Raw genomic sequence first — 18,289 nt, forward strand, 5'->3', positions numbered from 1 at the left:
AAGGGGTATCTGTTCATATTTTTAAATGCTTTTTTGTGGTTTTATTGAAGTAAACTTTACATATGGTGAAGTGCACAGATTTAGACAACAATTAAATGTTTTGATATATGATTATACCCATGTAGCCTACACTCCAGTAAAGACATAGACCATTTCTTTAATTCCATAACATTTACTTACGCCCCCTATACAACCAGTCCCTACCCCCCATAGATTAGCCTGTCATAATCAATTTCTATTAAGCTAAATGTGTTTTGCCTTTTCTTGATCTTCATAGAGATAAAGAGCACTCTTAGGTACCTGACTTCTTTTGTCCAACACATGGTTTTTGAGATTCATCTATGTTGTTGCATACATCAGTGTTTCATTCATTTTTATTGCTGAGTAGTATTTTATTGAGTGAATATATTACAATGCTTTTTAAATCTTTTATCCTGATGGACATTTTTATTGTTTCCAGTTTGGCAATACTGGAAATACAGGTGACAAGCATTTTTGTGTAAGTCTTCCATGGATAAATTGCTTCCTTTTTTGGAGTAAATACCTAGGAGAGAATTACTGAATCATAGAGTAGGTATATGTTTAAATACATAAGGAAGTATCAAGTGGGACTAATGGAGATGAAGGTCAAGAAGTTAAAAAATTCTAATGAAAGTCACCCCCTCACCTGATAAAGGTGTGCTAAAGAGGAAGGCTGGAAAATATAGCCCATGGACTAAATCTGATATTCTACCTATTTTTGTATGGCCTGTAAATGAAGAATTTTTTTTTAACCTATTAAAATGTAAAGTGTAAAAGGACTATTAGCTCTTTGGCAATAACAGTTGCTTAATTTTGCTTCTTGGGCCCCAAAGACATAAATATTTGCCATTTGGTTCTTAGAGAAAAATTTTCTGACCACTGGGCATAGCTACAGTAGTAATACAATGACTATTTAAAAAAAAATTCTAAGAATGATAATATAGATTGTCTAAAATAAACAATACAGTTTTGAAGCAAAGAAAAAAATGATCGTGGATCAGATATATTGATCCAGAAATAATAAATGACAAAAATTGTATCCAAAGATAAACTAGATGGTCTACCATCACCAACAATACCAGAATTATTAGTCATTATGGAAAATTAAACATAGAAAATGATAAAGAAATAAAAATGATTAGAAAGAGGAGAGTGAAACAGAAAGACCACACCCAACTAAAAATACTGTATCCAGAGCAACACTGGGCAAAAAAATAAAGGAGGTTTTAGACAAATAATGATGATGATGATGATGATTAGTAGGAGGAGGAAGAAGATGAGTATTCCTCAGAATAAAAATAATTAGGATTTCAGATGGAAAACCACCTGGCAGTCACCAGGTTATAGTCATGTCAGGGGCAATTGCAACTCTACTGTAGTGATCATTTGTATATAAACACACTAACCATTTTAAATAAATCCCAAAATACATAGAATCAATAGATACACGATGTCCACTAATCATAATCATAGGTGAATTTAGTCATCAGGAAAAACCTCATGAGCACAGCAGAGAAAGGTTGGAAGAATCTATAATAAAAAGGAGCATTTAATATCTTTACTAGATTGAGCTGCGGTTATTAATAACTCAGTACATAACTTATGTTGATAAAATGTTAGTAATGGGCTTCCCTGGTGGCGCAGCGGTTGAGAGTCTGCCTGCCAATGAAGGGGACACGGGTTCGAGCCCTGGTCTGGGAAGATCCCACATGCCGCGGAGCAACTAGGCCCGTGAGCCACAGCTGCTGAGCCTGCGCGTCTGGAGCTTGTGCTCCGCAACAAGAGAGGCCGCGATAGTGAGAGGCCCGTGCACCGCGATGAAGAGTGGCCCCCACTTGCCGCAACTAGAGAAAGCCCTCACACAGAAACGAAGACCCAACACAGCCAAAAATAAATAAATAAATAAATAAATAAATAAAAATAAAGGAATTCCTTTAAAACAAAAATGTTAGTAATGTTTACAAGTAATTTTTACTTACAATAATGTACTACATATAATTATCATGATCATGGGAAACATAGTATTTGCAAAGTGGGGAATGTTCATTAGCATGAGAAAAGGTACAATAGGCAGGAATCTCAATACATTTCTTAAGAATAATTTGATTATTCAAGAAAGGAAAAATATCCTCATCCATTAAGCAGAAAACAATGTAAATGGCTATTCTAAAAGATAAAAAGGAACTTGAAGTTGTGCCATCTATTTGTTGTTGTAAGAATAAATTCTTACTTGGGAATCCTTATATAAGATAATAAGAAAATCCCAACATTTTAAATGCATAAAAAGGGATGAAAGAATATTGCAGAGAGTCAAGCATATGTTATAGTTTTTCTATGCCTCTGATCCTTACACCAAAGTATAATGACTTTAAATTAAAGGAAGTAACCTTAAAAAAGAATGGATCCTGGTCTTCACAGCTGCAACCATTAGGATTCAGGCTTGAACTATGTCGATCAATTGGTTTTTTGAAGTAAAAAAAGTGATTGACATAATAGCTTGGTACTCTCTGTTAGAAAAATTGGCACCAGTCTTTCATAATGCCTAAATAACCACTGAGTTCTTAACTGGCTCTACCTCTGTTAATTTTAGAACTCAAGTGCCAGTCATACAGTAGGCCAAATAGCAAGATAACAAAAGAAGCGGCTCAGCAGAATACCCATATTAAAATGTAAAGGGGACATCTTAGGATGAGACAAATCCAACCGTTCACGTGTGTAAGACTTGCATCATGAGATTGCTACTGTTGAGATTGCTTTGCTGAATTCGGATTAGATCTGAAGGCTTCACCCTGGTCTGAATTCACAAATGACCAAGACAAAGAATCTAGCTCTTGGATAGAGGAGCTGTGCTTACAGTGGAAGGCATGAAAGGCAAAGCGGATTCCTTCATCAATGGGTAGATATTCAGACTCAGATGATATATTCTATCTCTTCTACAGTTGACTGGAGCTAAGATATCTGCTCAGCTTTTTCACATTTCCAGCTGTTGTTTTCCACTAGACTTTTTGGAATTTTCCTTGTGCATTCATTCAAAGATCAACCAAGGATTTGAGGAAAGTGTGTATGCTGAGTTGGTAACTCTTTCCCTCTGGTGCTTTCCTTCTCAGGATTTCCCCCTTCTATTTATAGCTCCTCTGGTAGACCAAACTCTGTTCTCTGACACCTCAACCTGATAAAACCGCAGATTTCTGCTTGAATTATAGCTCCCCTATGCTATATGAAGTGGGAATTGCCTTCGGGGAAAAGTCAAATAAGTGTGGATCTGACTCGGTGGCCATTTATTCTTTCAAAAGTTGAAATATTCCATGATTGCTGCCTGCCTTTGGACATTCTAAAAGTGCCTTCAACTTGGTTTATAAATTATTTTTTAATAATTATTTGTAGGAGAGTTACCCTTATATAAGCTACTTATCTTTACCACAGCCTGCCTTTGGACATTCTAAAAGTGCCTTCAACTTGGTTTATAAATTATTTTTTAATAATTATTTGTAGGAGAGTTACCCTCATATAAGCTACTTATCTTTACCACCGTCTGAACTCATTTTTCTTTCCAAAGGCATCTCTCCATTGCCTTCCAACATTGAAAGTTCCTTTGAATTTGAATCCAGGTTAATTTTTGTCCCCTATCATACTTAACTTTGTCTTTTTGCCTTGACTTCAAAAGGATTCTCTCTTGATACTCAAGGAGAGTGACTTGGTATCTCTCGCACATACTGCCACATACCAGTTCATTCATTCTGCCAATATTTATCACCTACTATGTGCCAGCTATTAAAAAAATTGTTGGGGATACAGCAGTGAACAAAACAACAAAATTATAATAGGAGACCTGCTTTATAGTGAGAAGAGAGAAAAATAAACAAAAAAGTGTAAATGATCTTAGCAATAATAAAGTATAGGATATAAATGCTATGGAGGAAAACAAAGTAGAGAAGGATATTTTAGAATATGTTTTAATGTTTCTTCTACTTTTTTCTTACTCTCACTATCACTTTATAAATACATCTTAACTGATAATAATTCAAAGTAGCTTGCCATTTCCTTCTTTATGTTCATCTAAAAGAATCCTAATTTACCAGTGACAAATATATCATTCGCTTCTGTGGTGTTAGGGTTTTTATAGGTTTTTTTTTTTTTTTTTTTTTGAGTAATATAATTGCCTTCCACAAAAATTTTTATCCCATGACTTTTAGGAAAGTTGATATTTCATATTTTATATTCTTCAATCCATGCATGAATATTCATCAGTATTCCTTGAATAAAATTCCCATGCTTGAATCTACATTTTTTACTGTGCTAAAAAAAAAGTCTACCTTTTTAGAAAAACAAATAAGATGATCTTGTTCCGTGCTTACAATGGAACAAAGTGGAATTTAAAACCAAGTAGAGCCTGTCCTCCACACTCTACTTGGTTTTAAATTCCACTTTGTTCCATTGTAAGTACGGAACAAAATCATCTTTTTTGTTTTTCTAAAGAAAAACAGGTAAATAGAAAAATAGACCATGCTCCTAACTAGTAAAACTAAGTAAAATATAACACTTTCTAATTCAACATATAGGTTTCATATAAATCCAATTTAAATCTTTATGGGGTAGTCTCAAAGTATCTCCCCCAAGATCGTTATTACTTAACAACAACAACAACAACAAACTAAGTAGAAACAACTACTTCCAAAGTTACCAGGACTGACTGATGCATGAATATAAATGGTCAGATATCAGTGCTAAAAGAATGCCATAAAGAAATGTTCCTTGGCTTTGGAATAGACTGCATATTTACACATGTGTGTGTGTGTGGGTGTGGGTATGTGTGATATTAGCACGTTTTCCAACAATTCAGCTTTCTTTCTGCTTTATGTTAAAAGTTAGTACTGATATATACATGAAACTTCACAGAGTCAAAATTAATTTTACATAGTGATAGGTAAGATTATCTTACTGTTAGTGATGAATAATATATTAATTGCTATAGTTTTCATGTTTTAGTCTTAAATTAGCCTCTCCTTCTATCTGCCTCATATCATCTCTGCTCAAAGTTTCTTCATTTTAAAATAACTTTTAAAATAGAGAGAATTTCCCTTGAAATCAAGTATTATATCTGGGGCTCCTATGTAGGCTACTGATTGCTCTCCTGCTGATTCTTCCTCTACCCATCATTCTCTTGCATTTTCCGTGCCTCCTGCTTCTTTTGCTTTTTCTATCTCTGGACAAGGAAAAGCAAAGTTCTGTCACCTTTCACGAACTCTCAGGCTGTGTCCACATTATCCTAGAAAGAGCTGGTCAATTCAGTCACACCGTAAGCTGAAAAGATGTCTGTTCTAACTCTATTGATTGGTTACTGTAAAAGTGATAACACAGAATAGATATAAACAGTCTGACTCAGTCTGAGCTTGAGCCAGTTAGGAGCACAGACCTGTTAGCCCAGGGCTTCCAGTTTCAGCCTCTTGTTCATTGTCCTGTTTCAGTCTTTCCCGGTTTACCTCCACCACAATGCTCTGAAGCTGAGAAGGGACTCTTTAATCCTATTATTTTCATTTATTTGTCTCAGCTTTCAAAAAGTGATGGGTGAAGATAGGAATGTAGGGTCTTTTGAATCTCAAAATCACAATATCATAGAATATTAAGGCAAGAGTGGAACTTTGGTGTTCATCCTATCCATTTCCAAACTTTGGTGAGTGGATTTCTAGCATTCTCTCAGGGTTGTCTCACAGGCTAATAGGTTTGTGTTCATGGTCAAGGTGGGTGGGAGTAGGAGGTGGGAGGTGTGACTCAAAGGATGCTTGATAGACTGTATTCTCTGCCTCTCTTGGGGGCACAAACGCCCACTCCCATACACACATAGACACGTAAGCCCATTTCATGCACCTGTTCTGGTTTTATCAGTTTTTTCTAGTGGAGTTCCATAAGATAATTTTTGAGAATACTTCTTCTAAGAAAATATTTTAGCACCAATGATTTAGTTCAAATCTGTCATTTTACAGACTGAGATACTTAAAATCACAGGGATGTGACTATCCCAGCGTCATGCTGCTATTTAATATTCATACTATACCTTCCAACACTGAAGAAAAGCTTGCTCACTCAGTCACTGAACCAAATCATAAGAATTTTCTGGGGCACAGATCTCTGTATAAACAGGAAAACTAAAGAAAAGATGAAGATGTTCATTTAAGTCGTGTGCTCACTGGAGTGTCAGAAATTGCTCTTGCTACCTGTTCGACTTCCATCAGATATGCATTTCATTAGGTCTAAATCCTCATTCATCCATTCAAAAAGGTTGATCATGTATATACCACGTGCCAGATGTTGAGGACATAAATATGAGAGAAAAAAATGACATAGTCTCTACCTTTATAGAGACTATGTCATTTTTTTCTGTCATATTTATAGAGACTGTCATATCTTACATTTTACATAAAATTATATGTATATGTACTGTAAGGCATAATTTTTTGTAATTTAAGCAGTAATAAAAATAGCTACTATTTTTTGAAAATCTGGCATTATATCCAGCTATATAAGATATACATATTATTCTACAAGATAGTTATTATTTCCATTTTACAGGTACTTAGAGGGTTAAGAAACGTATCCAAGACCATACAACTAATTGATGCTACATCTAGGAGTGAAATTCAGGTTGGTCCACTTCTAAACTCTCAGCTGGGTGTAAGGGATTTTCTGTCTTTAAGAATCTCTAATAAAAATTCTTTGTAAGGGGAACATTTTAGTCTTTAATTGACACATTGGGGAAGGTAAGGGGAAAGCATAAATGGTTGCAGTGTTATGCCTGGATCTGAACATTTAAAAAAGCAATAGGAATGTTAGAAACATAACGTTTTACCTAATTCATGTTTTTACCAGCAAATTATGCCTTAAAAAGCAAAGTTCTGATTAATAATTAAATGTCTTTCAAATATGCCAAAGTATGTAACATATGTAAATCTGTAATGAACCAAGCCCCTAATTTCAACTTCTGGAAATTAAATATTAATGGAAAAGGTTTGCTCCACAAATGCATTAAATCCTCTGGAGATGCTGCACACATTTGCAAGCTGTAGCTGAATAATGGCCCTTTGAACACATTAACACTTTTATTTCCCTTTGCTGTCAATTCTTGGTGTTCAGTATTCTCAACAGGAAACAATTATGGATGATTAGTTAAGCTTGTATCCCCAGGCACCTAAAATAACTCCTGTGTCTATAAAGGCAAAGCCTCTAGCAGGCAGCTAGAAAGAAAAAAATATTTTAAGGACTGATGTGAAGATTTTCTAGATTCCTTTTTTTTTTTTTTTTAACCTTGATCCGAAAACAGCTTAATCTAACGTTAACATTAGGATGACATTAACCTAGCCTCTAAATTTTCTTAATAATTTTGCTTTTGTAAGGATAGAGTCCATCTTCCATACAGCCTTGATAGATTTACTATGACAATTGGTACAATTTATATCTTATAATTATACAGTTTTGTTCATATGAAATAACATTTTTATTATCAGTGGTATGATATTTAAACAGATCTCAATTATACATTTGGTAATACTCTATTTTATCAAATCTAAGATATTATTGACTGTAGACAAATTATTATTTTATATATTACTAAAAAAGCACTGCTGCTTCAGCTATAATTCTGTTATCTCTTAGCGTTGTATATTATCTTTAAAAAAACTATTTTGGATGTATTTAGACATGAATTTTTAATCACCTGTCACTTATGAGTATATGAAGAGATAAATATAAGCAAAATAAGTTGTTTATAGTATTTCTAAAATTTTTCTCAATCAGAAGTATTTGATGCTTCTGAATCACTTTTTAACTCAGAATCATTAACGTCCAGATTTTTCTCCCAATATCATCTTCTTGAAATGAAGAGCAATGGTGATGCAGCATCTCTTAAAATAATGGAATTTATTCTAAGCCAAACATCACACATTGTACCAGTATTAATGGTAGCGCTTCCTTATCTTGCAAAATGTGTTAACAAATTTTTTTTCCAACATGTTGCTGGTATCTTGCTGTATTAGGCCCTACAAAGTACTTCGTCTTTGCAAAAAATTATGGAATTGTAATTACTTCTACAGTTCATATCTGCTTCACTGATGCTAGCACCCTGTTGTTCTATTTCTGTAATTGAATGAGTATATAATAACTTTCTGTTTCAGTGACCAAAGATTGTGTATAATCATTTTAATGACATTTAAGATGTTAATTAAATTCAATATATGTAGTACTGATGGTGTCAATAATTATTGTAAAATTTCATCAATATGAATGGCTTTGACCACATTCATGTATGTGCAGGCCATGACAGCAATTTTTTTTATTAAAGTATAGTGGATTTATAATATCATGTTAGTTTCTGGTGTACAGCAAAGTGATTCAGTTATATGTGTATATTTTTTCAGATTATTTTCCATTATAGGTTATTACAAGATACTGACTATAGCTCCTTGTGCTATACAGTAAATCCCTGTTGCCTATCCATTTTATGTATAGTAGTTTGTATCTGTTAATTCCATATGCCTAATTTATCCCTCCCCCCTTCCCTTTCCCCTTTGGTAGCCCTAAGTTTGTTTTCTATGTTTGTGAATCTGTTTCTGTTTGGTATGTAGATTCATTTGTATTATTTTTTAGATTTCTGTATTATAAGTGATGCCATATAATATTTGTCTTTCTCTGTCTCACTTCACTTAGCATGACATTCTCTAGGTCCATCCACGTTGCTGCAAATGGCAATATTTCACTTTTCTTTATGGCTGAGTAATATTCCATTGTATTCAATATATAGATATGCCACATCTTCTTAAGCCAATCTTCTGTTGATGGGCACTTGGGTTGTTTCCAGTCTTGGCTATTGTAAATAGTGTTGCTATGAACATTGGGGTGCATGTATCTTTTCAAATTAGAGTTTTCATCCTTTCCAGATATACGTCCAGGAGTGGGATTGCTGGATCATATGGTACCTCTATTTTTAGCTTTTTTAAGGAACCTCCATACTGTTCTCCAAAGTGACTGCACCAGTTTACATTCCCACCACAGTGTACGAGGGTTCCCTTTTCTCCACACTGTCTCCAACATTTACTATTTGTAGACTTTTGATGATAGCCATTCTGACCACTGTGAGGTGATACCTCATTGTACTTTTGATTTGCATTTCTCTAATAATTAGCGATGTTGAGCATCTTTTCATGGGCTGGTTGGCCATCTGTATGTCTTCTTTGGAGAAATGTCTATTAGGTCTTCTGCTCATTTTTTGATTGGGTTTTTTTGTTTGTTTTTTTGTTTTGATATTGAGTTGTATGAGCTGTTTGTATATTTTGGATATTAACCCCTTGTTGGTTGCATCATTTGCAAATATTTTCTCCTATTCAGTAGGTTGTCTTTTCGTTTTGTTGATGGTTTTCTTTGTTGTGCAAAAGCATTTATGTTGGGTTAGGTCCCATTTGTTTATTTTTGCTTTTATTTCTTTTGCCTTGGGAGAGTGATCTAAGAAAATATTCGTGCAATTTATGTACAGGAATGTTTTGCCTTTGTTTTCTTCTAGGTATCATGTCTTATATTTAGGTCTTTAAACCATTTTGAGTTTATTTTTGTATATGGTATGAGAGAGTGTTCTAATTACATTGCTTTACATGTAGCTGTCCAGCTTTTCACACCACTTGCTGAAGAGACTGTCTTTTCTCCACTGTATATTCTTGCCTCATTTGTTGTAGATTAATTGGCCATAGGTGTGCGGATTTATTTCTGGGCTCTCTATCCTGTTCCATTGATCTATATGTCTGTTTTTTGTGCCTATACCACACTGTTTTGATGACTGTAGCTTTGTAGTATTGTCTGAAGTCTGGAAGGGTTATGCCTCAAGCTTTGTTCTTTTTTTATTGCTTTGGGATTTCTGGTCTTTTGTGGTTCCATACAAATTTGAGGATTATTTGTTCTAGTTCTGTGAAAAATGCATGACAGCAATTTTAAGATGCCATAAACTGTTTCACAGATAGATTTCAGAGATGCTAAAAAGGAGGGAGGGAGAGTGTATCCTAGAATCAATGAAACAAGATAATGGAACTTTATATTTTCAAGTAGACTACATCTGAATAAAAGATTTATATGTGAAATAGAGTATTTATATAATCTCTGACAATGAGAAATAATTAATTTTTGATGCCCCTACAATAATTTCCAGAAACAAGTATAAAAATTCTTAGTCATAAACAAAGCACCCATAAAATTTTGTTCTTAGTCATGCCAGCTATCAAACAGGGTTCTCCTGATATTGCAGGATATCATGAAGCAAAGGTAACGGAAGGATCACAAACTTTGGGATCACAAATAGCCAGCATAAAATATTGCTCTATGCATGACAAAGAAAATATTAATTAACCTCTCTGACATTCACCATCTTCATTTTTTAAAAAAATTTATTTATTTATTTTTGGCTGTGTTGGGTCTTCGTTTCTGTGTGAGGGCTTTCTCTAGTTGTGGCAAGCGGGGGCCACTCTTCATCGCGGTGTGCGGGCCTCTCACTGTCGCGGCCTCTCCCGTTGTGGAGCACAGGCTCCAGACGCGCAGGCTCAGTAGTTGTGGCTCACGGGCTTAGTTGCTCCGCGGCATGTGGGATCTTCCCAGACCAGGGCTCGAACCCGTGTCCCCTGCATTGGCAGGCAGATTCTTAACCACTGCGCCACCAGGGAAGCCCCCACCATCTTCATTTTTAAAATAAGTGTGATAACACCTATTTTTGCGAGTATTAGGGATCGTGTGAGGCCTCTTGCACTGCGCCTGGTACATGGCAGGCACTTAATATATTTCTAATGCTAATATTAGGAGAAATAGGAATACTTTGCCAGTGAGTAGAAAAAGTTATGCAGGCTGGTTTGATTTTTAAGATTGTAGTAAATTGCAGCTTTACTTTTCTCTTCTAAGTTTACCCACTATACTTCCTCAAATTTATTTTAATTCTATTCCAAAAGGAGCACCCTATTCAAAGGAGAGGCAGAGACTTCAACCCTGCTTAGCAGAGTCTAGTTTTGGCTGTTACCTCCAAGCACACAAAGCTGTGCAGAAGCCTGAGTGCAGTGCCTTTGGATCATGCCCATAGTGCATATGGGAAGCACATAGGATAAAACAGGCCTGTGGCATAAGTATCACAGTTTACAATGAAGAGATTCAGAAAAGCTTTTTTCCCAACTTCCCAAACAGGTACAGCTGGCCCTTCATATTCACAGGTTATGCATCCATGGATTCAACCAACCATGGAAGGAAAATAAGAAAAAAAAAAAATTCCAGAAAGTTCCAAAAAGCAAAATTTGAATGTGCTGGCAACTATTTACATAGCATTTTCATTGCATTATGTTTTGCAAGTAATCTAGAGATGATTTAAAATATACAGGAAGACGTATGTAGATTATATACAAATACTACCCATTTTATATAAGGGACTTGAGTACTCTCAGATATCAGTATCTGAGGGGAGTCCTGGAACCAATCCCTCACAGATACCAAAGGATGGCTATACTATATTTTGACATTCTTGTTTGGTCAAATTTTATATGCTTTTTATAAATTATTTTTTTCAACACCTTAAACTTATACAGTGCTGTATATCAATTCTATCTCAATAAAACTGGAAGAAAAAATGTATGAAAAGTCAGGCTTCGGCAATTAATTTTTATCTCTTTAATTCCCTCCTTTTGCTTATTTCTCACAACATTACCCTGGAGTAGTTTGGAGTCTGTCGTAGATTGGATTGAAAGATAGCCATACAATTCCTTACAACTCCATTAGAGAGTGAACAATTACAATATTAAGGGTGAAGACTTTTGTGGCACAGGATCTCACAAATTGGTGTCTGAGATAATCTATTACCTCACACATAAATGCCTGAGGTAGAGTTGGTTTGTTGGACAACAAACCTATTTTCTCTTCTTCCTAAGCACACAGCTAGGTAATATCTTCTCATCCTGCTCTCAGGAAGACAGGGCCGTAAGTCAGAACTGTAATAAGTCGAATGAGAATTGAGGTGATGGGTGCCTCTCTAAGCCATAAAATCTCCCTCACAGTCACCCTTGCTCTTTCCCTGTCCACTGGCTCACAGAAGATGATCAAGTTGAGTGTGGAAACCACATGATGAAGATGGTAGAGCCCAAGACGGAAGGATCCTGGATCTCTGAATTATCACTTAGAGGAAAGTTGCTCTGAGACCAGGAATATCTCAGAACTTGTGTGACTGAGCTGTAAACTTCTATTTTGAGACACTATACATTTTTTTGTATGTTTGTGCAGGGTTAAAAGTGATATTTGTTGTGTCATTTTGGTAAATTGTCTACCTATAATTAAATATTTTACCTACTTGAACGCACTGGTAAGAGACATTATTTTACTTCAAGTGTCATTTTGCAGCTAAAAAGATAGATGAAAAATCATAAACGGTGTGCTAGAGGCATTGTTTAATACCGCTATATATGAAATAAAGTTCTAGGTTGTGGGACTTAGAGCATGCATCTCAAACCAAATCTGTGCATTTGAATAAATGAAGGATTTTGTTAAAATCACATTCTGATTTGGTAGGTCTGGGGTAAAGCCTGAGATTCTGCATTTCTAATAAGTTCTCAGGTGTCCCGCATGCTGCTGGTCTGCAAACCACACTATATATAAGGAGCAAGGCTGTAACTAGAGCATTCTCTTTCCCTCACCGGCTATGAAACCTCTAGTCTTCTCTACATGTTTAACTCTTCTGGTCAAGTCTTTTGTTATGGACTGAATTGTGTTGCTCCCCCCACCCCGCCCCCAGCCCCCCCAAAGAGTTGTTGCTGACCTAACTACCGGTACCTGTGAGTGCGACCGTATATGGAAATAGGGTCTTTGCAGATGTAATCACGTTGCGATGAGGTTTTTAGGGTGCACCGTAATCCACACGACTGGTGCCCTAATAAGAAGAGGGAAATTTGGACACAAAATCTCGCAGTGAGAACATCATGTGAAGACTGATGGGGAGATTGGAGTAATGCATCTACAAACCAGAGAATGCCAAGGATTTCTGGCTGTTCCCAGAAGCTGAGAGGCGTGGGACAAATTCTCAGAGTTCTCAGATGGAACCAACCCTGCTGACACCTTGGTTTTGGACTTCTGGCTTTCAGAGCTGTGTGACAAATTTTTGTAGTTTTAAGCCATTTAATTTTGAAATACTTTGTTACAAAAGACCTAGGAAACTAATACACTTTTGTATGCTGTAATGTCAAATTGCTGTGATATTTAGCATAATACTTATCAATGAGAGGATGAAAGGAGATGGATGAATATCTGTTTTTCCTTATCTTTATAAATAGTAAAGGAATTTAAAATGATTCATATCTTTTCATTACCCACACCAAAAGTTTTTTGGGTTTTTTTTTGTCAGTGAATCATTGATTACACAGGATGTCAGGAATGTTTAACTGCTTTGTGAAAGTTAAGCATGAGAAGTCTTTGTGGGTTTTGTTTTGTTTTTTTTCCTGACATGCAGTTTACTTAGTGCATTTTCTACCGGACTACCTCCTCTGCATGGAAAATAGCAAAATGACCTAAAACTGCCCTGGGGGCTACAGAACTGTTACGCTTCTGAGAAACTGAGCCCTCAAACTAATTTTTCTCAGATTCCCAAGTGATAAAAATGTTAAGTATATTTTCCCCTTTTTTGGTAATGAGTCAAATGGATGTCAGTTCATTAACACTCTCTATTCCTCTTGTCTTCCTGCTGTTTCCTGGAGCTTTTCACACAGATATAGCTAGGCAAAGGAGGGTGGGATCGTTTTTCCTCTGTCCGCTGTATGAAGGGAAATTACTGTCTACTTCTCTATAGAAAGGGGGACATTTGGTGGAATTAAATAAGGAATCCAAGGCAATATAGCATTAAGAATATTTTCCATTTATTATCCAAATAACCATCCTGAAGGAAAGATGATAACACGTTTTCATAATTTAAATACAGGTGAGTAATTGCAACAGTGAAAGTGATATTTGTTGTGCTTATTGTTTTGGGAAAGTGCCTATCATTAAGTACTTTATCTAGTTATACATATAAGCACTGGTAAGAGACATCATTTAATTTCAAGTGGCACTTTTGAAGCTTGAAAAATAAAAGAGAAAAAAATGATAAACACTGTGCCTGTGGGGATAGATTATGCCAAGGCAGGACAACAAACTACGTTAAACTTAATCTGTGGGTGCTGGGTTCTGTTGCCCTTTGGTGAATATATTTAACTCAAAGTATTGTCCCCTGGATTTTCCGATAATGAAGAATAATGGCATAAAGCATGGCACAGTGTTCTGCTCCTGAATTGACTTAGTTTGTGTGTGGGTGCTATACAACACCCTTTCAGGATGGAGGCACTCACTCCCTCAGGTGCTGGAAATTTTCATCCCTCAGGGCCGTCAAGGCCCAAGATTTCTTTCTCAGGGTGAGACAACTCTGGGGTACCTCCACAGCTCCCTGTGGGATCGCCCAAGGCCTTGGCTGTAATCGTATCACAGTTCAACATGTATCCTATGATCTTCACTCACTGACTGGTGTTGATCCTAGGAATGCTCCCAGCAAAATCTCAGCATCTCAGTCTGTTTTTCAGGTAACCAAGTTTCAACAGCTTATAAATTAAAGCAATGTGAGATAAATAGTCAAGGCTACTGAATGGTGATAGTGAATACTGGTACTGGTAGTGATATTGAATATTGATAGTGAAGGACTCTGATACTTGATCTAGTAGATATGTTAGATAAAATAATGATCTCCCAAAAGATATCCATGCTCTAATCCCTGGAACCTGTAAATATGTTACCTTACATGTCAAGAGGGACTTTGGAGATGTGATTATCATTAGGATCTCCAGATGGGTAAATTATACTGGATTATCCAGAGGGGCCCAATGTAATCTCAAGGGGCTTTAAAAGTGGAGAAAGGAGACAGAAGAAATCAGAGAAAGATATGTGACAATGGAAACAAGGTCAGAATGATAAATATGAGAAGGTCTCAAACCACTGCTGCTGGCATTTAAGATGGAGAAAGGGGATCAGAAACCAAGGAATGCAGGGCAGCCTCTAGAAACTGGAGAGTCAGAGCCTACAGCCTCCACAGAGAAACGGAGCTGACACTTTGATTTTAGGACCTCTAACCCAAAGAACTGTAAGGTAATAAATTTGTGTTGTTTTAAGCCACCAAGTTTGTGGTCTTTTGTTAGAGCAGCAATAGAAAAGTGATACAGTATATTTCTTATGCATGTTCAATTATGTAAACTGTAAAATCAGTGTCATCATTTCATGATCACTGACATTGGATAAAATGGCCTGCCCGGGGTACTGAACTTGCTCTGAGTCCGTTCTTCACTGCCTGCCCCGTTCTGGTGATCCCATTTTATTCTCAACCCTATATGCTTACAGTGTGATTTACAGCCAGCTGGACCATACCTGGCTGTGTCTTGACAAAACACCACAGGTTCAAAAATGCTGTTCGGATGACAGTGTCGTAGGACAGTCTTTGTAGTTCTTTGGACCTAGGTCCAAATCCCAGCACCATAATTTACTAGCTGTGTGGCCCTAGTCAATTGCCCAACTTCTCTGAGCCACCTTTCCTCATTTACCAAATTGGGGTAATATATAACTTACAGAGTTGTTATGAGTATTAAATTACATCATGTTCTAACACATTGTCTGGCATAGAACAGGCACTTAATAAACATTAGTTATTTATGTTATTACAACATGGTTCAATGATTCATTCATTCAAGAAATATTGTATGAGCCCTTACTGTGTGCTAAGAATTGTTCTCCCAAGTTGCTTAATGACCACGTAGAGATAGAACTGAAATTGGTCTTCAGGATTTGAGAATCGTAGGTCACAGGTACAATACCCATTACTGTATCCACAATTAACTGATTTAATGTTTAATTAATTAATTAATTAACAAATGGCTTTGATCATTTTTATTCAGTGTGGACGGACTTCATGTTATCCAGTGGAGGCCATATGAAAATACCTTGCATCAGCCCAAAACACGTAAACCACACACGGAGTATCTAAAGAAAACAGCATTTTCCCTACAGTTCTTGAAAAAATGTAATTGTAGTAGACTTCATTGAAAATGGAGGAGAAAACTTCAGAGCATTTGAGGTTATGACCAAATACCTATTTTTACCCTTAGGTTATTTGACTAGAACAGCATATATACATTCAGTGTTTCATTAAAAAGCACATTCCTGCTCAGAGACATAACAGATATATTTGCAGTGAAAGAATTTTATTTATTTTCCTATTACAAACTCTGCCAGAACCACATGGAAAAAGACCAAAGGATTTATTACCTTTAAAATCCATTCATCTAGTTTTGAAAGACTTTCTCTAAATACCGGTTGAAATGATTGTATTACTTTCAGTTCTTACTGAAGTGTTTATAAAGTCATCAAAGAGACAATTATCAAAATATAAGACAAAGAGGAGTATAACTATATAGGCTCAATAAATCAAATGCAACGAAATGCCTTTTATTAATCAAAATTGTTAAAAAATAAAAGGAAAATTGTAGGAACTATTTTGTGAAACCTAAAGAGTCATTATAGGGGTGAATTTAAGTTTAGTGTTTGATTATAAGTAAACCTTTAAACATCCATTTATTTCATTTACAAAGAAAGGGCCCAGTGAAATCAAACACACAAGAGGAAAGAAATAGTAGGAAATGTTTTCCTTAGTGGGCTTGTATTATGATGGTTAAAGTCTCTATTCTCAGTGGAGAATAGTGCCATTAACAGATTTGAACATGGCGAACATAATTCTTTAGGTATTTCAGCAGGTTCCAAAACCAATTCCACAATCTTATACCATTAAGGCTAATGTGAAATTATTAACAAAATTACAAAGAGAACTGAAGGAGCCTTCAAAATATGCTAGTAGAAACTTCTCATTTTATAGAAAAGGGAATTGAAGCCTGAAGAGATATACTACAGTCCAATTAATGAGTCACCCAAAATTAGAAGATCCAATATTTAGTTGTGGAACCTTGTTTTTGACTGCCAGTGTGTTGTCCAATTTTATCACCACCTCACTTAACAGACTGTTCAAAATGCCTTTTGACTATTTTCCAAGATCCCAGTCCACAGTCAAGTGAGATTTGCTTCTAAAGTTTCCTAGGTATGTGCCCCAAGGTTTTGAAAGTAATTCTAAATAAAAGTAACAAATTGTTTCCAAGGGAAGTTAGTATTGTCTAGAGCAGCACAATCCAATAAAAATATTTTCTAATACATTGAAAAAGTAAAAAGTAACAGATGAATAAATTTTAGTAATACATTTTATTATTTAACTCAACATATCAAACAATTATTTCAACATGTAATAAATGTTTTAAAAATTAAGTAGATATTTTATATTCTTGTTTTATACTCAGTCTTCAAAATCAGTGTGGATTTTACATTTACCACACATATCAATTTAGACTAGACATATTTCAAGTGCTCAGTTGCTAATCATGGCATGTGGCTACCATATTGGACAATATGTATCTAGAGTGACAACCATTATTCAAATCCTGCATTAAAATTAAATTACTTTAGTCTAATTATAAGCATGAATAACTGTTGAATAAATAATGGAACTGGCAATTTTGGATTCCCTAAATATTAGAAATTATATTTATATTCTGGACTTCATATTACATGTATATTGAATTTCTCGTCTTTTCTCTTTTTTTCCTTTTGTTTCTCTCTTTCTTCTTTTCTGCTGTGTTCTGGGAGAATTCCTCTAACTGCCCTTCTAATTCATGGCCTTAATTTTCCATAGTATCTTATCAGTTCTTCAAGGTCTCCATTGCACATTTAAATTTGATAATTTGGTTTTTTGACGGGCTCTATTTCTTGATCTTGGATGATTCTCTTTGATAGATTTAATTTACCCTTCGATCTCCCGATATTATAAAGTGTTTATTATTAATTTTCTCCCTTCTTTGGATTTATTTCATTTGATTACTCAGAATACATTCCTCCTCTTTTATACTGTGTAATCTTTGTATAATAAATATTATATTGGTCATTTATTTCAAAGTTCTGTGGCAAAACAGTGGAGTACATGTGTGGAGGCCCAGGTAGTTAGGGTTTGAAGCAACTAAGCACACGGCTTCACCAGCAAGGGGTTTCAAATGACATTATTTAAATGTACCCCAGAGGGAACATCACAATAAAGATTGTTGGAAATTAGTTTGCTGAATTTTAGTGACACTCAGGATATGCAGGTCATCGGAATGGCAACACATCT

At 35.5% G+C, this 18,289-nt stretch overlaps 2 protein-coding genes and 2 long non-coding RNA genes across 6 annotated transcripts in view; 2 read left to right on the forward strand and 2 right to left on the reverse strand.

The window, feature by feature from the left end:
- The window catches only part of MACC1 (MET transcriptional regulator MACC1), a 288,870-nt gene extending 270,654 nt beyond the window's left edge, over positions 1–18,216 (forward strand). Inside the window, 1 exon segment of the mRNA XM_082398712.1 lies at positions 6,589–18,216. The gene's annotated coding sequence lies outside the window, so the exon portion shown is untranslated.
- Positions 1–18,289, reverse strand: part of LOC309631855 — a 173,710-nt gene that overhangs the window by 128,930 nt on the left and 26,491 nt on the right. The gene's annotated exons all lie outside the window — the stretch shown is intronic.
- TMEM196 (transmembrane protein 196) overlaps positions 1–18,289 on the forward strand; it is a 229,888-nt gene that overhangs the window by 99,889 nt on the left and 111,710 nt on the right. Inside the window, exon 2 of one of the 3 annotated variants that reach the window (XM_082398615.1) lies at positions 6,589–6,660. The exons of 1 other annotated variant lie outside the window; for it this stretch is intronic. In XM_082398615.1, the coding sequence (XP_082254741.1) occupies positions 6,635–6,660 (26 nt within the window). In that variant the 5' untranslated portion in view covers positions 6,589–6,634. Of the gene's footprint in view, positions 1–4,353; positions 6,661–18,289 lie in introns of those variants that run through there. One more of the 3 variants, XM_082398616.1, reaches the window with a different exon arrangement.
- Positions 484–4,508, reverse strand: LOC309631857. Its single transcript, XR_014246618.1, has 2 exons — positions 4,447–4,508; positions 484–4,360 (listed from the first exon to the last, which is right to left on the reverse strand). It is a non-coding gene; the product is annotated as an uncharacterized lncRNA (long non-coding RNA).

This window comes from Balaenoptera borealis, assembly GCF_965194805.1.
Source record: "Balaenoptera borealis genome assembly, chromosome: 7".
Lineage (NCBI taxonomy): Eukaryota > Metazoa > Chordata > Mammalia > Artiodactyla > Balaenopteridae > Balaenoptera > Balaenoptera borealis.